This window comes from Microcaecilia unicolor, chromosome 11 (assembly GCF_901765095.1).
Source record: "Microcaecilia unicolor chromosome 11, aMicUni1.1, whole genome shotgun sequence".
NCBI lineage: Eukaryota > Metazoa > Chordata > Amphibia > Gymnophiona > Siphonopidae > Microcaecilia > Microcaecilia unicolor.
Genome location: NC_044041.1, coordinates 108,205,634 through 108,232,687, shown reverse-complemented (window position 1 = coordinate 108,232,687; position 27,054 = coordinate 108,205,634). Strand labels below are relative to the sequence as shown.

The following is a 27,054-nucleotide window of genomic DNA, read 5'->3' as shown; positions in this document are numbered from 1 at the left end:
GATGACCACGTTGCAGCCTTGCAAATCTCCTCAATGGAGGCTGACTTTAAGTGAGCCACTGACGCAGCCATGGCTCTAACATTGTGAGCCGTGACATGGCCCTCCAGAGTCAGCTCAGCTAGGGCGTAAGTAAAGGAAATGCAATCTGCTAGCCAATTGGAGATTGTGCGTTTTCCGATGGCGACTCCCTTCCTGTTGGGATCAAAAGAAACAAACAACTGGGCGGACTGTCTAAAGGGCTTTGTCCGCTCCACGTAAAAGGTCAATGCTCTCTTGCAGTCCAAGGTGTGCAAACTGCTTTCGCCAGGACGGGTATGAGGACAGGGAAAGAATGTTGGCAAGACAATTGACTGGTTCAGATGGAACTCCAACACCACCTTTGGCAGCAACTTAGGGTGCGTGCGGAGGACTAATCTGTTGTGATGAAATTTGATATAAGGTGCATGCACTACCAAGGCCTGAAGCTCACTGACTCTACGAGCTGAAGTAACAGCCACCCAGAAAATGACCTTCCAAGTCAAGTACTTCAGATGGCAGGAACTCAGTGGCTCAAAAGGAGCTTTCATCAGCTGGGTGAGTATGACGTTGAGATGACACTGGTGGAGGTTTGACAGGGGGCTTTGACAAAAGCAAACATCTCATGAAGTGAACAACTAAAGGCTGTCCAGAGACAGGCTTACCCTCTACACGGCGATAAGCACTAATCACACTAAGGTGAACTCTTACAGAGTTGGTCTTGAGACCAGACTCTGACAAGTGTAGAAGGTATTAAAGCAGGGTCTGTGTAGGACAAGAAAGAGGATCTAGGGCCTTGCTGTCACACCAGACGGCAAACCTCCTCCATTTGAAAGAGTAACACCTCTTCGTGCAATCTTTCCTGGAAGCAAGCAAGACTCGGAAGACACCCTCTGAAAGACCCAAGGAGGCAAATTCTAAGCTCTCAACATCCAGGCCATGAGAGCCAGAGACTGGAAGTTGGGATGTAGAAGCGACCCCTCGTTCTGAGTGATGGAAAACAATCCAATCTCCACGGTTCTTCGGAGGACAACTCAGAAGACGAGGGAACCAAATCTGACGCAGCCAGAAGGGTGCAATCAGAATCATGGTTCTGAAGTCTTGCTTGACGTTCAGCAAAGTCTTCCCTACTAGAGGTATGGGAGGATATGCATACAAAAGGCCTGTCCCCCAATGCAGGAGAAAGGCATCTGACGCTAGTCTGTCATGGGCCTGAAGTCTGGAACAGAACCGAGGGACTTTGTGATTGATCTGAGTGGCAAAAAGATCCACCGAGGGGGTGTCCCACGCTTGGAAGATCTTGCGGACTACGCCCATGTTCGTGACCACTCGTGAGGTTGCATTATCCTGCTCAACCTGTCGGCCAGACTGTTGTTTACACCTGCCAAATAAGTGGCTTGGAGGAACCTGCTACGATGGCAAGCCCAAAGCCACATCTGGATGGCTTCCTGACACAGAGGGCGAGATCTGGTGCCCCCCTGCTTGTTGGTGTAATACAAGACAACCTGATTGTCTGTCTGAATTAAAATGATTTGGTTGGACACCCGATCTCTGAAAGCCTTTAGCGTTCCAGATCACTCTTAATTCCAGGAGGTTGATCTGTAGACCTCTTTCCTTAAAGGACCAGGCTCCCTGAGTGTGGAGCCCCTCTACATGAGCTCCCCACCCCAGGAGAGATGCATCCGTCGTCAGCACTTTTCGTGGCTGAGGAACTTGGAATGGTCGTCCCATGGTCAAGCTGGATCGAATCGTCCACAAGTGGAGAGAATTCCCAAACCTGGTGGACAATTGGATGTCATCCTCTAGATTCCCCGCAGCTTGAAACCACTGGGAAGCTAGGGTCCATTGAGCTGATCTCATATGTAGACATGCCATGGACGTGACATGAACTGTGGAGGCCATGTGCCCCAGAAGTCTCAACATCTGCCAAGCCGTTACCTGGTGAGACACTCGAACCATGGGCACCAGGGACAGATTGTCCGCCCTTGTCTCGGGAAGATAAGCTCGAGTTGTCTGAGTGTTCAACAGGGCTCCAATGAATTCCAATGCTTGGACTGGGGTGAGATGGGACTTGGGATAATTTATGATGAACCCTAGTAGCTCTAGCACCCGAATAGTCATTCGCATGGACTTCAGAGCACCCTGCTTCGAGGTGCTCTTCACTAGCCAATCGTCGAGATAAGGAAACACATGCACTCCCAGTCTGTGTAGCAATGCTGCGACTACAGCTAGGCATTTGGTAAACACTCTGGATGCAGACACCAGGCCAAAAGGCAGTACACGGTACTGAAAGTGCTGTGTTCCCAGCCGAAATCGAAGACACTTCCTGTGACCTGGAAGTATCGAGATGCGAGTGTAAGCATCCTTTAAGTCCAGAGTGCATAGCCAATCGTTTTCCTGAATCATGTGAAGGGTGCCTAGGGAAACCATCCTGAACTTTTCTCGGACAAGAAATTTGTTCAGGGCCCTTAGGTCTAGGATGCGACACATCCCCCCTGTTTTCTTTTGCACAAGTACCTGGAATAGAATCCCAGCTCTTCTTCCCCTGGTGGAACAGGTTCGACCACTTGGGCCTTCAGAAGGGCGGAGAGTTCCTCTGCAAGAACCTGTTTGTGCTGGGAACTGTAAGAATGAGCTCCCGGTGGACAATCTGGAGGTCGGTCCTGGGGGGCCTGCATAACAGGAGGCCTTGAGACAGGTGGAGACCCACTCGATGCCTCACTGCTCCCAGCACGAGTTGGTCGTTCCACAGCCATTACTTTCGCTCCCAACGTCGATGTGTCCCTCGATGTCAACGCCGCCGACCTCGGTACTGATGTTGAAGGATCGGTCCGAGCCCCAAAAAGCTTCTCTGGTTGGGCCTCTCGAGACACTTGAGTCTGTTTCTTCATGTGAAGACACAGACTACAAGCGGTTGGGCTAGCTGGGCCCAAGGCACTGGATACACCAGACGTGGGTATCGGTGCCTGAGATGGTCCGGTTGCACCGAGTACAACATTTCAAGCCATTGGGTGTCTTCGATGACATGGAAGGAAAAACGGCTTCGGCGAAATCAAAAGACGCGATCATGCGGGGAAGTTTTTTTTTTTAAACAGTAAATTGTACGAAAAGAAAAGAAAAAAAAGGCAAAAGCTGCAAAACCGAAAAAGACTCTTTCTGGGGCCGGAGAGGAGCAGGGAAAAAAAAACCTCAACCACATCTCAACGCGGAGAAAAAAAATAACAGAGCGGGAACGCGATGGAGGGGGAAATCGGTCTGTGCACGCATGCCAGAAGACTCTGGCAATATTTTTTCATATTTTGCTTGCAAAAATGCCGATTCCTGGGCCAACGCGGACGTTGACCCACACGTGAGAACAAGCAGCCTGCTTGTCCTCGGAGAAATATATGTATAAATATATTTTTTTTCAAATCAGGAAAATTGAAGTGGTATCCTTTAAATTTTAAATCAAGACTGCAGTTTTGTTTTTATTTATGATGCCATTATGAAAATACTCTACAAATTATCTGTAACGAAATACAAGGTGCATGTATCAAGCTACTTTCTCTGTGCAAAAATACGAATATGAGAAAGTGACTTTTTAGTTATAAACTCCTACTGTGAGCTGAGGCTTAAGTTTATCCAAATGGAAGGAAGAGCAAGGGAAAATTTAAAGGCAGCTTCATATACACCAATTTCCTGTTGAAACACTTGCCTAAGCACTTACTGAGTTTCAGCTTTGCTCTTTGCTGAAGCATGGACTTACGTATAAACTGTTCATCATTTCAACAGCCAGATTATAAATGAGAACATGAATTCTAATATTTGTTTAGGGCTCAGCTCTCCCTTAAACAATAAAAGGTACAAAAACAGTTTCACTTTCTGACCATATATGACCAATCTTACTCAAAGCCCTTAAAAAAAAAAATCTGCAAAGCATATATCCTCAAATGATATTGGCCAAGAGATAAGTACAGGGAGTTGTTAGTAAAGTCTCCATCAGCTATAGAAGTCTCTTCTGAGCTCAGTTTGAAACTCCAGGTGAACCATGTGTTCGCCAAGTTCATCTTTTTACCTCTGTACAATTAAACTAGGTTTGTCTAGCATCCAGACAGACTGGGAGGAGGCAGAAAAAAAATGCTGAAACACTTCCCTCCCAACACCACCAATACACACACACACAAACTGTCCAAGCACATCATCCAGTGAGTGAGTCCATCTCACAGCGCCATGAGCACAGACTCTCTGCAGGAAACTAGGAAGGATTTAATTGGGAAATAGTTTGAAGGCAGCTAGAAAGTCAGCATCCAGAGGCCTGTGGTACATGAATTGCTGAAGGAACGATGTTTGCAGAAGTCCCAGTGAACAGCTGTGCAAGTCTTAAATGTGCCATTTTAATTAAAGAATGAGAAAAGGAAAAAATAAAACAGAAAAAAAAAACACAATTAGAAAGTGTTATTTTTCTGCTCATCAATATGATGAGCTTTCAAGTCCCAAACCTCATTCAGGCAGTCTTCCAAGTCCTCTTTATTTTTTTGTCCCTGTGGAGTCAGTTGATCCAGACCCCTCCCCTCCCACCCCCGCAAAACAAACAACAACAACAAAAAAAAAAAAGATGAAAACAGAATTGTGATGCTGAGCTTCTATGTCCTGGAGCATTCATCACTGCCTGGAAGGACAACTGAGCTGGGGTATCCACAGAAGTACCTTGCAAGCAATTCGGTTGAGAGCTGCTATGTACTGCTGACAGTCTGCCCGTTCTCTTCTTCACCAGGACCTAGAGAGACAGAGAGCTACTGAAGTATTTGGGTAGGAGCTAGGATTGGTACAAAAGAATAGGGCACCAGAGGGAAAACTTCAGTCTTGGACCCCTTCCCCACTTGAAAATTTTCAGACTCCCTGCCCCTTGATAGTTTAAGATGAGTTACATTCAGATAAAACAGGCATTTCTCTGTCTCCAGATAGCTTATAATCTAATTAAACTCACCAGTTATAATTCCCTGAACAGTCCTGTAAAAATAAATGTTTAACTGGACACTATGACACTGTGGGACCAATTAGTGCTGCTGACCAATTTAACTGGCTATTTTGGGGGCATTATGGGGGCAGAATCAGCACTTGGCTGGTTAAAGCGAATGCTACATACCTGTAGAAGGTATTCTCCGAGGACAGCAGGCTGATTGTTCTCACTGATGGGTGACGTCCACGGCAGCCCCTCCAATCGGAACACTTTTCTAGCAAAGTCATTTGCTAGTCCTCGCGCGCCGATGCGCACCGCGCATGCGCGGTCGTCTTCCCGCCCGAACCGGCTCGTGTTCGTCAGTCCCATATGTAGCAAACAAGCAAGGGAAGACACAACTCCAAAGGGGAGGCGGGCGGGTTTGTGAGAACAATCAGCCTGCTGTCCTCGGAGAATACCTTCTACAGGTATGTAGCATTCGCTTTCTCCGAGGACAAGCAGGCTGCTTGTTCTCACTGATGGGGTATCCCTAGCCCCCAGGCTCACTCAAAACAACAAACATGGTCAATTGGACCTCGCAATGGCGAGGACATAACTGAGATTGACCTAACAATTTATCCAACTAACTGAGAGTGTAGCCTGGAACAGAACAAAACATGGGCCTAGGGGGGTGGAGTTGGATTCTAAACCCCGAACAGATTCTGAAGCACTGACTGCCCGAACCGACTGTCGCGTCGGGTATCCTGCTGCAGGCAGTAATGAGATGTGAATATGTGGACAGATGACCACGTCGCAGCTTTGCAAATCTCTTCAATAGTGGCTGAGTTCAAGTGGGCTACCGACGCTGCCATGGCTCTAACATTATCAGCTGTGACATGACCCTCAAGAGCCAGCCCAGCCTGGGCGTAAGTGAAGGAAATGCAATCTGCTAGCCAATTGGATATGGTGCGTTTCCCTACAGCCACTCCCCTCCTGTTGGGATCAAAAGAAACAAACAATTGGGCGGACTGTCTGTTGGGCTGTGTCCGCTCCAGACAGAAGGCCAATGCTCTCTTGCAGTCCAATGTGTGCAGCTGACGTTCAGCAGGGCAGGAATGAGGACGGGGAAAGAATGTTGGCAAGACAATTGACTGGTTCAGAAGGAACTCCGACACAACCTTTGGCAAGAACTTAGGGTGAGTGCGGAGGACTACTCTGTTATTATGAAATTTGGTGTAAGGGGCCTGGGCTACCAGGGCCTGAAGCTCACTGACTCTACGAGCTGAAGTAACTGCCACCAAGAAAATGACCTTCCAGGTCAAGTACTTCAGATGGCAGGAGTTCAGTGGCTCAAAAGGAGGTTTCATCAGCTGGGTGAGAACCACATTGAGATCCCATGACACTGTAGGAGGCTTGACGGGGGGCTTTGACAAAAGCAAACCTCTCATGAAGCGAACAACTAAAGGCTGTCCCGAGATCGGCTTACCTTCCACACGGTAATGGTATGCACTAATCGCGCTAAGGTGAACCCTTACAGAGTTGGTCTTGAGACCAGACTCAGACAAGTGCAGAAGGTATTCAAGCAGGGTCTGTGTAGGACAAGAGCGAGGATCTAGGGCCTTGCTGTCACACCAGACGGCAAACCTCCTCCATAGAAAGAAGTAACTCCTCTTAGTGGAATCTTTCCTGGAAGCAAGCAAGAAGCGGGAGACACCCTCTGACAGACCCAAAGAGGCAAAGTCTACGCTCTCAACATCCAGGCCGTGAGAGCCAGAGACTGGAGGTTGGGATGCAGAAGCGCCCCTTCGTCCTGTGTGATGAGGGTCGGAAAACACTCCAATCTCCACGGTTCTAACCAGATCTGACGCAGCCAAAAGGAGCGATCAGAATCATGGTGCCTCGGTCTTGCTTGAGTTTCAACAAAGTCTTCCCCACCAGAGGTATGGGAGGATAAGCATACAGCAGACCTTCCCCCCAGTCCAGGAGGAAGGCATCCGATGCCAGTCTGCCGTGGGCCTGAAGCCTGGAACAGAACTGAGGGACTTTGTGGTTGGCTCGAGATCCACCAAGGGGGTGCCCCACACCTGGAAGATCTGTCGCACTACCCTGGAATTGAGCGACCACTCGTGAGGTTGCATTATCCTGCTCAACCTGTCGGCCAGACTGTTGTTTACGCCTGCCAGATATGTGGCTTGGAGAACCATGCCGTGACGGCGCGCCCAGAGCCACATGCTGACGGCTTCCTGACACAGGGGACGAGATCCGGTGCCCCCCTGCTTGTTGATGTAATACATGGCAACCTGGTTGTCTGTCTGAATTTGGATAATTTGGTGGGACAGCCGATCTCTGAAAGCCTTCAGAGCGTTCCAGACCGCTCGCAACTCCAGGAGATTGATCTGCAGATCGCGTTCCTGGAGGGACCAGCTTCCTTGGGTGTGAAGCCCATCGACATGAGCTCCCCACCCCAGGAGGGACGCATCCGTAATCAGCACTTTTTGTGGCTGAGGAATTTGGAAAGGACGTCCCAGAGTCAAATTCGACCAAATCGTCCACCAATACAGGGATTTGAGAAAACTTGTGGACAGGTGGATCACGTCTTCTAGATCCCCAGCAGCCTGAAACCACTGGGAAGCTAGGGTCCATTGAGCAGATCTCATGTGAAGGCGGGCCATGGGAGTCACATGAACTGTGGAGGCCATGTGGCCCAGCAATCTCAACATCTGCCGAGCTGTGACTTGCTGGGACGCTCGCACCCGCGAGACGAGGGACAACAAGTTGTTGGCTCTCGCCTCTGGGAGATAGGCACGAGCCGTCCGAGAATCCAGCAGGGCTCCTATGAATTCGAGTTTCTGCAATGGGAGAAGGTTGGACTTTGGATAATTTACCACAAACCCCAGTAGCTCCAGGAGGCGAATAGTCATCTGCATGGACTGTAGAGCTCCTGCCTCGGATGTGTTCTTCACCAGCCAATCGTCGAGATATGGGAACACGTGTACCCGCAGCCTGCGAAGTGCCGCTGCTACTACAGCCAAGCACTTCGTGAACACTCTGGGCGCAGAGGCGAGCCCAAAGGGTAGCACACAGTACTGGAAGTGACGTGTGCCCAGCTGAAATCGCAGATACTGTCTGTGAGCTGGCAGTATCGGGATGTGAGTGTAGGCGTCCTTCAAGTCCAGAGAGCATAGCCAATCGTTTTCCTGAATCTTGGGAAGAAGGGTGCCCAGGGAAAGCATCCTGAACTTTTCCTTGACTAGATATTTGTTCAGGGCCCTTAGGTCTAGGATGGGACGCATCCCCCCTGTTTTCTTTTCCACAAGGAAGTACCTGGAATAGAATCCCAGCCCTTCCTGCCCGGATGGCACGGGCTCAACCGCATTGGCGCTGAGAAGGGCGGAGAGTTCCTCTGCAAGTACCTGCCTGTGTTGGAAGCTGTAAGACTGAGCTCCCGGTGGACAATTTGGAGGTTTGGAGGCCAAATTGAGGGTGTATCCTTGCCGGACTATTTGGAGAACCCATTGATCGGAGGTTATGAGAGGCCACCTTTGGTGAAAAACTTTCAACCTCCCTCCGACCGGCAGGTCGCCCGGCACTGACACTTGGATGTCGGCTATGCTCTGCTGGAGCCAGTCAAAAGCTCGCCCCTTGCTTTTCCTGGGGAGCCGAGGGGCCTTGCTGAGGCGCACGCTGCTGACGAGAGCGAGCGCGCTGGGGCTTAGCCTGGGCCGCAGGCTGTCGAGAAGGAGGATTGTACCTACGCTTACCAGAAGAGTAGGGAACAGTCTTCCTTCCCCCAAAAAATCATCTACCTGAAGAGGTAGAAGCTGAAGGCTGCCGGCGGGAGAACTTGTCGAAAGCGGTATCCCGCTGGTGGAGCTGCTCTACCACCTGTTCGACTTTCTCTCCAAAAATGTTATCCGCACGGCAAGGTGAGTCCGCTGCTGGATCCTATTCTCCAGGTCATAGGCATGCAGCCATGAGAGTCTACGCATCACCACACCTTGAGCAGCGGCCCTGGACGCAACATCAAAGGTGTCATACACCCCTCTGGCCAGGAATTTTCTGCACGCCTTCAGCTGCCTGACCACCTCCTGAAATGGCTTGGCTTGCTCAGGGGGGAGCTTGTCCACCAAGCCCGCCAACTGCCGCACATTGTTCCGCATGTGTATGCTCGTGTAGAGCTGGTAAGACTGGATTTTGGCCACGAGCATAGAAGAATGGTAGGCCTTCCTCCCAAAGGAGTCTAAGGTTCTAGAGTCCTTGCCCGGGGGCGCCGAAGCATGCTCCCTAGAACTCTTAGCCTTCTTTAGGGCCAAATCCACAACTCCAGAGTCGTGAGGCAACTGAGTGCGCATCAGCTTTGGGTCCCCATGGATCCGGTACTGGGACTCGATCTTCTTGGGAATGTGGGGATTACTTAATGGCTTGGTCCAGTTCGCCAGCAATGTCTTTTTCAGGACATGATGCATGGGTACTGTGGACGCTTCCTTAGGTGGAGAAGGATAGTCCAGGAGCTCAAACATTTCAGCCCTGGGCTCGTCCTCCACAACCACCGGGAAGGGGATGGCCGTAGACATCTCCCGGACAAAGGCCGCAAAAGACAGACTCTCGGGAGGAGTAAGCTGCCTTTCAGGGGAGGAAGTGGTATCAGAAGGCAGGCCATCAGACTCCTCATCAGAGAAATATCTGATGTCCTCCTCCTCCTCCCACGAGGCCTCACCATCGGTATCAGACACAAGTTCACGGACCTGTGTCTGAAGCCGTGCCCGGCTCGACTCCGTGGAACCACGGCCACGGTGTGAACGTCGAGAGGTAGACTCCCTCGCCCCGCACCGGCGAAGCTCCCTCCGCCGACGTCGTCGGGGAGCCTTCCTGGGAGGTGACCGCAGTCGGTACCGCAAGCGGCACCGATGTCGGAGACCTCACCCCAGGCAAGGGGCCAGCTGGCGCCTCACTCGAAGGTACCGGTGGCGCAAGCACCCCCGGTACCGGAGGGGAAGGGCGCAACAGCTCTCCCAGGATCTCTGGGAGAACGGCCCAGAGACTCTCGTGCAGAGCGGCTATAGAGAAAGACATGGAAGCCGATGCAGGTGTCGATGTCAGAGTGTGTTCCGGGCTGTCCAAAGTGGAGCGCATCGACACCTCCTGAACAGAGGGTGAGCGGTCCTCTCGGTGCCGATGCCTACTGGGTGCCGACTCCCTCGGCGACCCAGAGCTCTCGGTACCGACACGGGAAGGAGACCGGTGTCGATGCTTCTTTGACTTCTTCAAACGAAGCATGTCACCGGAGCTTCCAGGCACCGACGAGGACGTAGAATCCAGCCGTCGCTTCCTCGGGGCCGAGGCCGAAGAAGGTCGGTCTCGGGGGGACTGTACCGCAGGAGCCCTCAGGGTAGGGGGAGACCCACCCGAAGGCTCACCGCCACCAGCAGGGGAATGGACAGCCCTGCACTCCAGTCGATGCACCACCGTCCGACGACATCAGCAGAAGTGGAGGTCCCGGTACCGCCGACGCAACCTTCCGATGTCTCGGCCCTGATGCAGAGGGTCGGATGCCTCGATGCACTCGATGCAGTCGCGGCCGAGGACGGAGGTCTTGACGCTGCCGACGTCGATGCACTCGATACTCCCGGTGCCGATGCCGACGAAGAGCCCGAGAACAAAACGTTCTACTGGGCCAATCTCGCTACCTGAGTCCTTTTCTGTAAAAGGGCGCAAAGACTACAGGCCTGCGGGCGGTGCCCAGCCCCCAGACACTGAAGACACGACGCGTTCCTGTCAGTGAGCGAGATTACCCAGGCGCACTGGGTGCACTTCTTGAAGCCGCTGGGAGACTTCGATGACATGGGCGGAAAAATCACGCCGGCGAAATCAAAACTCGTAATTGCGGTAAGGCACCAAAAAAGAGGGGAAGAAAAAAATTCGACTCGAGGCCTCAAAAGGGCCTACCCCGAAAACGAAAAGAAACTTAACGAGGCAAAAACTGAAAATACCGGAAGGGGAAAAAGACCGAAAAGACCTTCTTCCGAAATCCTTTTCCCTTTTTTTTTTTTTAAGCGAAAAAGCCAAAAAGACGCGCGAGGTCGACTTAAGGGGCGCGAACGGCGTAACACGACCGTACCGAGCGCGGACAAAAGAAGACTGACGAACACGAGCCGGTTCGGGCGGGAAGACGACCGCGCATGCACGGTGCGCATCGGCGCGCGAGGACTAGCAAAGGACTTTGCTATAAAAGTGTTCCAATTGGAGGGGCTGCCGTGGACGTCACCCATCAGTGAGAACAAGCAGCCTGCTTGTCCTCGGAGAACTGCTGATATTCAGTACTTAACCAGCAAAAATAACTGCATAATAGTTAGTCCCATCTTTATGTGGGTTGCCATAGCTGGTTATGTGCTGAATATCGTACTTAACTGGCTATGGTTTTGCCAGCAACGTAAACTCAAGTTCAATGCCAGAGCCTGGACATGGTCTGACACTGAATTTCCAGGCATAACACTGGCAGAGGTCAGCAAAATGCTGAGCACTGTTGGCTGAATATCAACACCTACATTTTTTAAATAAACTTGATTGTGTGTACACATGAATATGTTTATATCATTTTCCCTTTTCAAGTACATAAAAAACAAGAAACCTGTGCATGAGTCAGTTGGACTTTTACATAGCCATGAGATAAAAATGGATGATGAATTCTTTAACAGAACCATTCTTTTTAGATAGTGATTTAGAGGAATAGTAGCAAATCACCGAGACCTGATGGTGTTCACTACAGGGTTGTAAAAGAACTTAGAGATATAAAACTGCAGATCTGCTACTGGTGATCTGAAACCCATCATTCAAATTTCCTCCTTACCAGAATGCTGGAGGGTAGCCAATGCAATGTCAGTTTTCAAAAGGGCTTCAGGGTGAGCCACATAGCTACAGACTAGTGAGCCTGATGTTGGTTCCAGACACCATGTTGGAAGCTATTAGCATTGGGAAATATTTCTTCATGGAAAATGATGGCTGAATGAAATGGTCTCCTGGGTGTAGTGGTGGAGGCAAACAGTTATGGAATTCAGAAAAGGACTGGACAAGTACAGAGGTTAAGAAGAGAGGAAAACCAAAGATCTGTGTCCGACACTGAGACGGAATGGAGTTGAGCAGATGATGAACCCTTGAGGTCCTTATCTATTATCATGCTTCTATGTTAAGAACAGAATTGCCAGGCATATAGGTAAACATGAATTAAGGAAATGTTATGCCTTACTAATCAACAGAATCCTTTAAAATTCATAATAAGCTTGTAGATACAAACAAGCCACCTGATATAGTGTACCTGTATATTTAGAAGGCATTTGGATCAAAGTCTCCTGTCCCTTGTGACAGACTCCCAAGGGAATCAAAATTATGAATGGGAATAGTTTATAGTTTATTAGATTTGATATACTGCTTATCCACCAAAGCGATCACAGTGGCTTACAATATATAAAACAAAGAATGCCATTTAAAATAGGATAGCACATACATATCAAGCTAGTCATCCCAATCTGATGGCCACGGGCCCTTTCTGGTGCCTCAGTGGCCTGAGAATCTGGGGAACTAGGTTTGATTCCCACTGCAGCTTCTTGTGACTCTGGGCAAGTCACTTATACTACATTGCCCTAGGTACAAAATAAGTAGTTTATAGTTTATTAAAACTTGATATACCGCTGTTGCAACAGCATAGATCACAGCAGTGTACAATGAAAATAAATAAAAACATAAAAGAATGCCATAAATCAACAGGATAGGACCAAACATACCAAGAGTTAGAGTCACTGAGATGCCGGAAAAAATGCACACAGAATACCAAGCTCAGGACTTAGCAATGACAGGGTCATAGAAATTAGTTTTGAGAAGGGTCTTAAACTGGCAAATGAGGATTCCCCTCTAATATTGGAAGGCAAACCATTCCAGAGATATGGAGCCATAAAAATCCAAACAACAACGACGCAGAAGACCAGGTAGATTCACAATGAGCCAATCGGGGTGAAGGTAAGTCAAGACAATTTTAATCAAGGGACCTAAGTACCTGCATATAATATGTAAACCGCTTTGATTGTAACCACAGAAAGGTGGCATATGAAGTCCCACCCCCTTTTCCTTTGACGTTGCCCCAGACAACCTTGCCCTGCAATCAGGGCAGGATTTGCTGGCTGCTGAGAAGTTGCCAGCTGCCACAGTGCTTAGGCATTTTTTGCATGCACTGACTTCTCTTCAAATGGCCCCACTCACGCCTCTGACTGGCGCTGATCATCCCCAAACCATGCTCAGATTAGCACTGTAGCTGCCCTTCTTCCTGCTCCGGAACCTGATGCTTTCTGTTTTTATTTTTTCCTCCACCTGTAAACTTTATGAGACAAATAGCCTCAGCAATACTACCTACCCCAACAATTTTCCCTTTCTTTTCCCCTTGTTCCCCAGAGGCTTGGGGGGGGGGGGGGGGGGGAGAGGGGGGGGAGGGCTCAAGGCACTACTGGCACGGGCATCATGGGACCTATGCCAGCATGCTCACAGAGCACAAGCCTATAGGTGAGGGTGCAAAGAACACAGTATTTCTAACTCAACCAGGGGGACATCCACGGATGGACCCTGGGAAACAAGCAGCCCCTGGAACTTTAGGAGTTAGTCCTGAACAAAAATCCTAACCAGCTGCAGCCACCCAATCTGCATGATCTGCTAGAGGTACAGAAATACTGACTAGCTCCAGGATGCATCTTTTCTTATACTGATGTCATCACCAGAACTTTTTTCTTTTTTTCTCTACCTTCATTTGCTGGTCATGGGATATAACCCACTGATTTGGACTTGTCTAGCTGGATGATAAGACAGACATTTAAATACATCCAAAGTATAAATGCATAAGTGATGGGCCTCTGAACTGAAAAGCAGTTCTGTAGCAAGGCATTATACAGGATATGGATGAAAGGGATTAGTCTTGGATGTAATCTAAGGAATTATTTCTTCAAGGAAAGATGGCTGATGGTCTGGAAAGCGCCTTGCAGTGAAATTGCTGGAGATGAGGGAAATATCTGAGCTCAAGAAAGGATAGGATAAGTACACAGGATCTCTGACAGACAGGAAAGGTATTGTTTTGGATTTCATTGTTCCATGATCAATAATTTTTGTTTGTTCATTGCCATGATGGAATACAATAAATTCTCGTGATAAACTGTAGAGTTTAATAGTAGGTGTGGTTGAGAAGACTGGAGAAGCCCTATGGTCTTTATCTGCTATCTGTTTTCTCCGTTTCCATTTCTGGAGCACATTTCCACCTTCACAACTGCTCTTTTTAATTTTCTTATAAACTATTCCATCAGTCTCCTTTTTTAAGCTGAATTCTGCTATTGTGGTTTTATTTTTTCTCTCAGGTGATTATGTAAAATTTAATTGTGTTATGATCATTACTGCAAAGCAGTCCACTACAATAACACCTGCACCTGGGTCCAGTGTTACACTAAGAAAATGACCCAGCACCTTATCTCATTGGTTCCATGACCAGATGCTCTATGAAGCAGTCATTTTTGGCAAGCCCCCACCCCCAAATAACTTAATGCTCCCCAAAGTTTTCAATGCTGCAGGTGGTCCTATGGAATAATGTTTTATGGGTTGCCTTCACATTGATAGATTAAACGTCTAGTAGCGCTATAGAAATGATAAGTAGTAGTAAAAGCCTGCATCGACTGGAGACCTGTCAGCATGGATTTCCAAGTACAATAACAGCAGGACAGCTGTGTTAGCACTGGTTTCAGCACACAGCAAGATCAGCTGGGTCCACCAGGGGTGTCTTGCACTTACCGCTTGTACTAGATCCTGTGGGAGCGATGAGATCATCATCACTATCATCCTCATTCAACTGCGTAACCTCTGGTTCTGGTGCTGCAGCACTCTTCACCTCTTGCTCCTGTTCTATTCGACTGCGCAGAGCTAGGATGCGATGATGTAGCGCTGCATACAACTGGCCTGTATCTTTGGAGCTGGCCTGGAAGGTAATCAGAATGAAACAATCAGGGGTGGACTGACCATTCGGGCAACTGGGCAGTGCCCGAGGGCCCAGAGGCTCTGCCTGGATGCCCGCCGTACATTACCCTTCCCAGTCCTACCTTTAAAAACGCACCACTGGTGATCTAGTGGACTCTTGGGGGGGTGGGGGCGACATGCTCCTTCCTGCCCGTTGTGCTGCTATTCCCCCTGCCCAGCACCGCTGTATTTTAAAAATGGCAGCCGAGACTACCGCGGGAAGTCTCAGCCACCATTTTGAAAACATGGCGGTGCTGACAGGTGAGGGAATAGCGGCAGAGCAGCGGGCAGGAAAGAACATGCCCCCCCCCCCCCCCCACAGAGACCACCAGGGCCCTTCAGGTAGGACCAGGTCAGCGGGGGCATCGGCTACGGCAGTAGGGGGGGGGGTGTTGGGCAGTGGCCAGGCGGGTATTCATCATCTCTCTTTTTAGCTGTGAAATAGTATTATTTATTATTATTTGTTGCTTTTGTATCCCACATTTTCCCACCCATTTGCAGGCTCAATGTTGCTTACATATTACCGTTAGCGGCATTAGCCGATTCCAGTCTAAACAAACACATGGTATGAATGAATACAAAGTGATAATGTGGTGGAATGAGGTACAAGTAGTGTTCATTGCGGTCTTTGGTTAAGATGTGTCGCTGTTGTCCAGGTTTTTAATATTGGGTTGGTGGGGTATGCTCTTCTGAACAGTTCCGTCTTTAGTGCTTTCCGGAAGTTTAGATGGTCGGAAAGCACTAAAGACGGAACTGTTCAGAAGAGAATACCCCACCAACCCAACATAAAAAACCTTTTATGTTGGGTTGGTTTTCTTTTTGGAAAAGATGTACCAATGGAGAAATTAGATCTTACCTGATAATTTTCTTTCCTTTGGTCCCTCCAGACCAGTCCAGACACTTGGGTTTATGCACTCCTACCAGAAGATGGAGACTGAGAACAACTGACTTCAGAGTAATTCTGGAACTGTTTAGTGCAGTTCACAGGTAGTCAGAATTTCTGTTCCAAAGCAGGTGAAAGAACAAATCATAACACTGATCCCCCTTGAGAACTTAGGGTACAAACAGTAATAGAAAACATTTTACGCAATAATCAACCCAAGAATCTCCGACGTACTGTCAATTTTCCAGAGCCACTGACTGCCTAGAATTTATTTCAGTGACCTATGGCAGGTTCTGGACCAGTCTGGAGGGACTAAAAAAAAAAAAAAAGAATATTAGCAGTTAAAATCTAATTCTTCTTCCTTTGCATCCCTCCAGACCATCCAGGTGCTTGGAAAGTACCAAAGCAGTAACATTTATGGGTAGGGCCCACCCCTCAAGCCCACTATAAACACTTTCCCTGAAGTCTGAATCCAGATGCGCCTGCATAAAAGAATGCAAGGATGATCAGACTTTTGCCCTGCAAATGTCTTAAGGGGAAATATGGCTGATCTCTGCTCAAGAGGCCGCTTGCACCCTGATCGAATGCACCTTAAGAATCAGGGGTACAGCACATCCCTTAAGGACATAAGCCAAAACAGCTTCTTTAATCCAACATGCAACTGACATTGTTGAAGCTGCCTCTACTTTTTTCTGTCCTTCAACAGAACAATCCAAGTGTCAAAACTCTTCCGTCCTTTGAATATACTCAAGGCAACATTCTGACATCCAATGATGAAGGAGCCCTCTCCTGCATCTTCCAAGACCGGAAGCAATATGTTCTGGATAACATAAAAGGCAGAGATCGCATTTGAAAGAAAGGAAGGAATGGAGGCACAGCACCACCTTTTCTCTCAAAAACACCAATAACAGCTCTCTAAATGACAGAGCCTACAATTCCAAAATTCTTTTTGCTGAGCAAATGGCCACAAGAAATAAATGCAGTCTTCAAGGAGACATCCTTTAACATGATATTCTTCAAGGGTTCATAGGGTGACTGAACCAAAACTAACACAAATTCAAATCCCAAGGTGAAACCATCAGACAAGGGGGCTGGATTTGCCTCACTCCTCTTGAAAACCTAATATTGGGTGAGAAGCCAACATTCTGCCTTGAACCAAACCTCTATAGCATGCCAGTGTTGCAACTTGTACCTTAAGGATGCCAAGGCTAACCCCCTATTCATGGCATTCTGCAAGAACTCCAAAATTTCTTCTATGGCGGCCCTCAGTACTACCAATAGGCCCATTTCCTCAATGATACGCCATATCCTTGATGTATGCCAAGGAAGTAGATCTCTTTCTCAACCTTTATATAATAGAGATTACCATGGCTGAATATCCTCTCTTTCACAAACTTGCCCTTTCAGTAGCCAGGCAGTAAGTCAAAGCGGAGACAGATTTAGCATTTACATCAAGTCTGTACTAGATGGCCTCCCACCATTGTAAATTTCACTGGGCCTCTACAGCGAGATGGAACAGGTCCCTATACCAGAGCTGCCGTGGCCAGACCAGGCTAATAACACCATTAGACCTCTGTGTCCTTCTATCCATCGAAGGGGTGATCCGGACCATCGATGGCCAAGGCGGAAACACACGAGGCCAAACACTGATTCTGTCTCAGTGGAGGCACCATTGAAACAGAGCCAAATGCATCCTACTGAAAGCGTAAGTATTACTCTAAGGAATTAAGACAGAAAAGAGTTTTATAACATAAGATAGAGAGATGTCGGTGGCCAACATGGCAAATAAAATGGAGAAAGGTAGCAAATCTCTGTTTGAAAAATATTAAGGCTTTAAAAAACAAAACACTTCTTTAATTATTATTAAAAATCAGAAAACAGGACTTCCGGTGACATCATCTCCCTCGATGGCAGCCTAGGCTCGAAGCTCCCGGGCTTCTCTCGTTAAAACAGCGAACATAGCGGCACAGATCGATGAAAAAGCTAGCGATAACAAGCTTAAATCTAGTGGATGTAGTGATAAGTCACGATGTCGCAGAAATCAAAAGTATCAGGCTCTAAGAGCGGTGCGCGGAGCAGCCAAAGGGTGAGCAAGATAATAGGGCGCCATATTTCTCCGCAGCATGAGGCTGTGTCGGACTCTGAATCGGTACGCTCTGACGATGAAACAGCCCACGTTCGAGACTCGCAATTCGCTAAAATACTTAAAGATCTCCGAAAAGACCTGGCTCATATGAAATCGGAAATTGTGGAAAGTATAGACAATTTGAGAGGTGAGATTAAAGAGGTCGGGACCCGGCTAGAAGAGCTCGAAGGCCGAGTTGAGGAACAGGAGGAAGTGTTGGTGCAAGTAAAACAGCGTGAAGAGGGCTTTTTTACCCAACTAGAGGAATTACAATATAAAATGGACGATATTGAAAATCGGGGAAGGAGAAATAACTTACGCTTCCGGGGAATTCCGGAGGCGGGTGAACAAGAGGACGTACTCAAAATAATAAATGAATTGTGCGCACAATCACTGGATGCAGGCCCAGACACAACACTCCCAGAAATCGAACGGGCCCACAGAGCACTGGGAAAACCGTTAGCTAATAAACCACGGGATATTGTCGTACGTTTTTGGAAGTATGCTGAAAAGGAAACTGTGCTTGCTTTATCAAGACAAAAGAAGGACCTACAATTTCAAGAGAATGCAGTGACTATTCATCAAGACATCTCGGCCTATACATTACAACAAAGGCGAACCATGAAACCTATCTTGGAGATCCTGGGGAAACATATTATTAAGTATCGATGGGCGTTCCCGTTTTCACTATGCTTCACTATAGCAGGCCACCTTCATAAAGTCCGAACTGTGGATATGGCTCGACAACGACCGCAAAAGGCGGGGCTGATGGATGTGGAGACGGAGCAGGCACCCGCGACAACACCCGCGACAACACGAGATAAAGTGCGGCAATGGCAGCAGGTCTTCAATAAAGCCAAGAAACCCCGACTGTCGACATCTAAATCGGTCACATGATCTCTGCTGAAATGGAGTTGACCTATAGAACTGGTAGTGTTCTGTAATTGCGCTAATGTGTTTATATGAGAAACCACTAGAGGAAGATATAGTCAATATCTGTGTATTACAAAAGAGATGAGAGGGGTGGGGGGTTGGAGCTGGGGGTTGCAGATGGGTTTGTTGATCTTGCTGGGGGCTAAGGGCAAGGGAGGAGCCGGGTTTTGGCTCTCTCCTTGTCTTTCCTCGTTTGGTGGATCTTCTTGGAAGGGGGGTGGGAAGGGGAGGGTGGGGTGGGAGGTTATGGGGAGTACCTTACTCAAATGCAGCATTCATGCTTACGACTGAGATTAGGTCGACACAACCCTAATGGCACATAAGGTACACATAGTAACCCTTAACGTGAGGGGCCTTAATGCTCCGAGAAAGCGCCAGCTAGTATGGCAAGAGCTTATGAGATTGAAGCCGCATGTTATAATGTTACAGGAAACACATTTGAAGAGGGCTCATGAAAGTCTGTTTAGACATCCTCAATACTCCAAAATATACTTTGCATCTGATATCTCTAATAAGAAACAGAGAGGGGTAGCTCTACTTTTTCACAATAATCTTCCCCTGCAGGTCCACCAAGTGAAACGGGACCCAAAGGGACGATATGTTTTGATCAGAGGTACTATAGGAGATAGGGAGGTCACATTCGGATCTATTTATGGCCCTAACTCGGAGCAACACTCCTTCTTTCAGTTGCTAAAGCGAACATTGTTAGCAATGATAGGAGGGTCTGTGATATTAGGTGGCGACTTTAATGCTACGTTGCACCCAGATTTAGATCGATCTGGCTCTCTCACTAAGAATGATAAGGTACTTGCTAAACATTTTACCACTTTTGTAGAAGATATGGGGCTTAGTGATCCCTGGAGAGATAGCCATCCCGGAGAACGTGACTACTCCTTTTATTCTCAAGTTCATCGGACATACTCCCGAATAGATTACATTCTTACAGATAAACTAATAGGAACTCAGCTTGGGAAGGCCCAAATTGGGAATATTACCCTCTCTGATCATGCTCCATGTATGTTGCAGTGGGATAGTCACCTGATGGAGAGAAGGGGAGGTACTTGGACTTTTAACAATCTGATCCTAAAACAAGAGGAGGCATGTAGTGACTATGTTAAAGTACTTGAGGAATATTTGTCATTTAACTTACACTCAGGACCTCCTGTAGCAATAATTTGGGATGCGCTTAAGGCAGTTTCCCGAGGCCATTTCATGACGGTGGCAGGACGACTTAAACGGAAAAGAGAGAGCGAATTAAACCAGTTGAGAAGCCAGATTGGGGAACTGGAATTAAAACATAAAAGTACTGGCTCTCTTAGATACTACCGAGCCCTACAAGCTAAGAGGATACAATTAGATGCACTACTAGGCCAGGAGCTAGACTTCCTTAATGCAAAATTAAAGCTTCATAATTATATAAAGAAAAATAAGATTAGTAGACAACTAGCGCTTAAATTACGAAAGCTTCGGATAGAGCGTACCATTTTTTGTATTAAGGGGCAACAAGGAGAAAGACTCCGACAGTCGCAAGAGATTAGAAATCGATTTAGCCAATATTACGAGGCATTGTACTCTAAAGATGACTCGATCCAGGAGGGGGAAGTTCGATCGTACTTGGAGAAACTAGATTTGCCCAGTATTACTCCAGAACATAAGGCAATGCTAGACGCTCCTATTGAGGCAAAGGAAGTGCTTACAGCTATTAAATCCCTAAAAACTGGTAAAGCGCCCGGGTTAGACGGGTATACAAGTGAATTTTATAAAAGATTTGCTTCATACTTGGCACCTTTATTAGCAGAAGTGCTTAATTCCATAAGAACAGGGGAAAGTATGCCAGAAACTAAGCGAGAGGCATGGATTGCTGTCATCCCTAAACCCAACAAAGATGTGACTGAATGCTCCTCCTACAGGCCAATCTCAATTTTAAATGTTGATGTGCGTATCCTGGCAAAGGTGCTGGCCACTAGGTTATCCATAGTTTTACCATCTATCATTCACCCAGATCAAGTGGGATTCATTGCTAATAGACAAGCCTCTGATAACATAAGGCGAACAATAGATGTTATGTATGCTGCAAAGCAGAGGAATACACCCTATTGTCTGTTAAGTATCGATGCCGAAAAGGCATTTGATAGGGTACATTGGCCTTTTCTCTATCAGACAATGCAGCGTTTTGGTATTGGCGCTCATTTTATGGGTTGGATCAGGGAATTTTATACCAGACCTAAAGCCTGTTTAAAGATCAATGGAGAGGTCTCCCCCCTTTTTGATTTACAAAGAGGTACACGCCAGGGATGTCCATTGTCGCCCCTTTTGTTTGCTATGGTGATGGAACCCCTGGCGTGGGTCATTAGGAACGACCCGGGAATTACGGGTGTGAAGGTAGGAGATTGGGAATCCAAAGTTGCGTTTTTTGCCGATGATGTTCTGTTGATAATCACATCTCCTTTGGATTCCCTTCCAAAGCTATTTCAGACTATGGAGGACTATAGCAGGGTTTCTGGTTTTAAAATTAATTATACTAAGACGGAAGCATTAGCACAGGGAATGGAAACGCAAATATATCAGACCTGTCAAAGGTTGTTCCCCTTGAGGTGGGTGACTGATGGCATTAGATATCTGGGAGTCTTTCTCATTAGTAATTTGCAACGCCTAAGTGAGGTGAATTATAATCCCTTAGTGACTGAGCTCAAGTCAGATTTGGATAGATGGGAACCGCTTGGACTGTCCTGGTTTGGCAGGATAGCCACGGTAAAAATGAACATTTTGCCGCGATTATTATATCTTTTTCAATCGATACCACTGCCAATAGAAGAACACTTGCTTCAACGAGTGCAGAGCCGTTTAACAAAGTTTATTTGGCAAGGGAAAACGCCGAGGATTCACTCTAATGTGGCATATATGGCCCGTAAATCTAAGGGGGGCCTGGGAATTCCTCATTTGGAATTTTATCATAGGGCATCCCAGGTCAAAGCGGCGATAGAATGGTTCCAGGAGACCTCTCATAAACTTTGGATAAAGGCGGAGCAGCATTTACTTCGCAGCCCATTAAAATTAGGCCATCTGCTTTGGCTAGCACCTAAACATAGAAAGCTGGGTGCATGGGTGAGCCCTGTTATCCGTTATACACTCTCATGTTGGGATAAAATGGAACGTAAAAGGAGAATTTACAACTCTAAGCTGTCTCCTATAGCATACAATTTGACTTTCCCTCTGGGATGTGAATCCTCGACGTTCACTAAATGGGCACGGAGTGGTCTTGAGCTTTGGGGACAATTACTAAGTGGAGAGAGCTTTGTCACGTTCTCAGAGTTGGCTGAAACTTACCATCTCCCTCAGAAGGATCAATATGCATACACACAATTAATCCACTTTTTACACTCCCCAGGGTTCAGAGCTAATCTATTTGGAGAGGTCACGTTCTTAGAGGAACTTTGTGTAAGAGAACAGGGAACAAGGGGTCTAATTTCCTTGTTGTATGGATATTTGAGGGATGCACTTCCACAGAACTCTAGACATCGAGATCAGTGGGAAAAGGAATTAGGAGTAACTTACACAGAGGCGGAATGGCAGAGATTTGAAAGAGGATCTACTAAGATTTCCCCAGCCATCAATATTCAAGAGAATGCCACAAAAATATTATATCGATGGTATCTAACTCCAGTAAGATTGCATCACATGTTTAAAACAATATCCCAGAAATGTTGGAGAGAATGTGGTCAATTGGGCACCATGGGCCATATATGGTGGACCTGCAGAAAGGTAGGGGCATTTTGGAGAGCTATTCAAGTGAGGATGCAACAGTGGGTAGGAGTTGCTATACCATGGGACCCTGCCGTGTATTTATTTCATAAAAATATTCTAGGCCTCAAAGAGGAGGGTAAGATTCTAACTAAGCATTGTTTGTGTGCAGGCAGATTGATAATTGCACAAGCTTGGAAACAGCGAAACTGTCCCTCTATAATTAGATGGAAAACTTTGCTTGGAAATATTGCAGAAAAAGAGAGACTATTAGCGAAGGAACGCAAACAAATGGCAAAATGGGAAAGAATATGGGCCCCCTTGGGCTTGGGACCATAGATGGGGTTGGTGTTAATAATTTGATTGTTGAATGTGAGTGACATTGTTTTCTCTCTATTTTACATGCTGGGTAATGTACCGGATTATTAGGGTGGGCTTCGTGGGTTTTTTTTTTTTTTTAATCTCTTCTTTGAGGTTTCTTTGGGGAAAAATGGGAATAAAAAATGAAGTCTGGATATAAGCTGTTTTTAGCTGTAAACCCTGTTAGTTGAATATTACTTGATGTGAACAGTAGAAAATGATAATTTTCTCTTGGTATCGTTGTTGTTGTCAACTGTTGTATAGGGTTTTTTTTTTTTTACATTTTTTCAATAAAGACTTCTTGTTAAATTAAAAATAAAAATCAGAAAACAAAACTGAAGAGATGATCCAGACAATGAAATCTCGAGTTCAGGGAAGGTTGTCTCTACCCCTGTTCCTACAGCTGGATAAACTACCTGTGTCTTTTTGAATAAGATGAGGAAGTTGAATGACTATTAAAAGGGAGAGGATAAAATGAATGAGAGGATTCCTGAGGTGGTTTCTAGTGATGGGGAGAAAGCTTTTCTGTAAGATTACTTTGTCGGATTTGTTAAGCATTTTTTATTTGATAATTTTAGACCCTGGTGCAGACCTTAATTATGACAATTGCATTATTGTAATGCCCTATATATAGGATGATCTTCCAAACAGAGGAAAACATTGCAAATGGTGCAAAATACTGCTGCATGTTTGATCTTTAAGGCTAAAAAATATGATAGTGTCTCCACTCTTGAACCAGTTACACTGATTGCCTATAGAGGCTCACTTTTTATTTAAACTATGCATGTTTGTTTTTAGAATCTTAATGTGGCCTGGCTCCTGCATATTGACGGAATTGTTAGACTCTGCTCCCCCAGGCATAATCTCTGGCATACATAGTTTTTCTATAACAAAGGAACAAGTACCTTTGTCAGAATCTATTTCTTATTGTGCTCCTATTAGAATTAGCTTCTGATAGGAGGTCACGTGATGGTTTCAGCATGAGCGGGCGCCTGTTGGCTCGGCTCCTCTCCCCGCGCCTCCTAAACCCCGACTAAACGATGAAATAAGCCTACTTTACCATCTTAATTGCCTGTTTGAAACTTACTGAACCCCTGTGCAGATTTTTGATACAGCGATCGCATTCTTCGGGGGCTCTGAGGGAATGCCAGTGAAGACGCCGCGAGCTGGGCGGCAGAAAGTTAGTGCTGCTCCGAAAAAATGGCGTCGCCACCCGTATCACAACCAGCAGCGGCTCTAGTCTCGGCGCTTTAGGATGCTAAAGTACAGGTGTCCATGATGCATTTATCGCAACTACTGGATGATAAACTCGCTACACTGCATGCGAGTATGGATGAAATCAAAGACAGAATAGCCGGTCACGCGGTGCGGCTCCAGCACGCGAAGCAGCGCATCTCTACCCAGGAAGATCTTGTGGCTGCGGCAGAGAGCAAACTTAATGAACTAGAGGATCAAATGCGAAACTTAGCAGATAGAGTGGAAGACCAGGGGAATCGAGGATGCAGAAACAATTTACGTATTATTGGCATACCTGAAGCAGTGCCTGAGACTGAGCTGAAGGAGCTGACCGAACAGTGGCTACCCCGCTCTCTGGGCCTACCGTCAGAGGTAGGCCAAGTTAATTGTTGAACGTGTCCACAGAGTGAGGGTGCACAGGGAAGATTCGGGAAAGCTGCGCCCAATCATTGCCCATTTCTTGAACTATGCTGCTAAGGCAAAGCTACTGGAGTTATATAGGAAACAACGCATGTTGGAATATAAAGGCTCTAAAGTGATGCTGTTTCAGGACTTTTCCTTGGGAGTCACAGAGCAGAGGAAACTTCTGGCTCATTAATGTTCTCAATTATATGCGAGAGGAATTCGGTTTGCATTTCAGTACCCTGCCAGAGTGAGGATTCACTTATGAGAATCGCACCTTCAGCTTAACTAAAGTGGAGGAGCTAAAAGCATTTTTGATGAAAATATCCTCTGCATAGTATTGGATCTGATGCCTTGGACTCGGTGTACATTGTGACAAGGCTACATCCCAGATGTATAAAATGAAGCAGCAAAATACTAAACTACATCTCCCAGAATGCATTTCCAGTCCCAGCAGTGAGAGCCCCGGGGATAGGCAAGCTGGCCCTATACCATCTCTGACCACAAGAGGGAGGGAGAATGAAGGAGCCCAGTTCCCCTGGACCCGCAATCAGTATATCATGCTGCCCACCTGTAATAGGGAGGGGTGGGGTGAGAAGCAGGAGGAGGATTGGAGGGATTGGATGGAAGAGGGGGGTTAATCAGGCTGAGCAGGGAGAAGAAACCAAAATGGAATGGGAGCTTGAGAGCCTGGGGAGAGCAGCACCTGAAGGTTTGAAAATCCATATTGTTTTGAAAGTTGTTTTGATTGAAACCTGCTTAAAGAGAGAAGCCTGTTCTCTTTTGGGTTAGACCTGTTTGCTGTGGGGAAACCCTGACTGTTGGGGGAGGTTGCTGGAAGAGTTACAAGCCTGGTTCCCCCAATCTGCACCCTGATTATTTTGGAAGGACTATGTGGAATCTGAAAGACTTGTTTGGGCAGGAGGGGGAAACCCTGCTTGGAGGCAAGTACTGATTTTGCTACTGACTTTGAAAAGGAGGGATTTTCAAAGGACTATTGCAGCCCTTCAAGAAAGGGGCAGAGACTTTGGGTTTGCTGGCTTGTACACTAAGAGAGGCAGAACAGCCCTGCCGGGAAAGCCCTAACCCAGGGCTCTGGACTGAAGTGTTTGTCATTAACTTGAAAAATAAAAGAATATTTTGAAGTATCCACTGGTGGCAATTTGTGGAGATCTGTCTATTCGTGGGAGGCGGCTTCCTCCCCCCACATACTGGAACAGCGGGCCAGTTTACAACATGGACATGATATGACAACTGGGGCTAATGAGACTTTATGTTGCTGGTATTGTCGTGCGATTTGGTGGCAAGGAAGAATGGAGGGCAAGAATGGCATTTGATTTATGGCGAGCCTCATGGACGTTGTTAACCCCATGGACACTGTTAACCTACTGGTTGGTGCTTCTTCTGTTCGATAGTTTAGCAAGGAAAGCGAAGGGGAGTTAGTGAACTGCTGATGGAAGCGTGGTCCTGCGTGAATGGCGCAGAGGGGAACATCACGGGGATACTTGGAGAGAGGAAGGATCACTCCACTTGGCAGCATGGGCTGCTGAACTGAGTTTGATGCTTATTGTGCTCCCTTATGTTTCAAGAAAGTTCCTTTATGTATGGACTGTTTGACATGATGGGTTAATGTTCTGATTGATCTAGTCGGGGGGGTGGCAGGGAGGAGGGGAGGGGCATTTAAATATTGGGTATACCTGTGAAGGGCTGGGTTTTGAGACGGCAGGTGGAAATTAGATTGAGATAGTATGAATGGTGGAGATGGATGGAGTGTAGTATGAATGATAGCATGCAGCGAGGGGGAGGGGTGTGGGGAGAGACTGGGGAGTGGAGGGCGGAAGGAAGGAGATGGAGTGGATGTGGGGGGATCTAAATGGGGTTGGGGGGTAAAGGGGAGACCGATGCGGGAGGGGAAGTGTTGAAGAGGCTGGCTGTCATAAGGCTTGATAATATTCAGCAAAAACTGACTGTAAACTGGCAACCAAATATCAATTACGCTGGGAGCGGTTTAGCTGGGACACCACTCCTGGAGGTCGTGCATCTAATTTGTTATGACATGAGAAACATAAGTGAGTGCTGGGATGGGTAGTTTATGTGTGGCCTCTCTGAATGTAGACGGCACTCACTCACCGATTAAGCGCAAAAAATGTTTAGCTTATAGTGAACATCTACCAGTAGATATTCTGATGGTACAGGAAACACATCTTACCTCTCCAGAACATGTTAAGTTGAAATTGGGTGGGGGAGATAGCTTTTTCCTCCTACAATAATAGGCAAAAGGAGGGATGGGGAACTTCTTGCTCTCCTTCACTGCTTACATTCGACTAGGGCAGCGGTTAATAAAGGGGAGGAGGGAGGCAGAGAAATATTTTTGGAGTTCAAAGGACAGATCAACAAGATTTTAAG

At 47.1% G+C, this 27,054-nt stretch overlaps 1 protein-coding gene across 1 annotated transcript in view; it reads right to left on the bottom strand.

Annotated features, from left to right (window-relative positions):
- Positions 1 to 3,360: 3,360 nt before the first annotated feature.
- Positions 3,361 to 27,054, bottom strand: part of RANBP3 (RAN binding protein 3) — a 316,713-nt gene continuing 293,019 nt past the window's right edge. Inside the window, exons 16-17 of the mRNA XM_030219670.1 lie at positions 14,747 to 14,930; positions 3,361 to 4,771 (exon numbers count right to left, since the gene is read on the bottom strand). Of these exons, the coding sequence (XP_030075530.1) occupies positions 4,728 to 4,771; positions 14,747 to 14,930 (228 nt within the window). The 3' untranslated portion in view covers positions 3,361 to 4,727. The remainder of the gene's footprint in view (positions 4,772 to 14,746; positions 14,931 to 27,054) is intronic.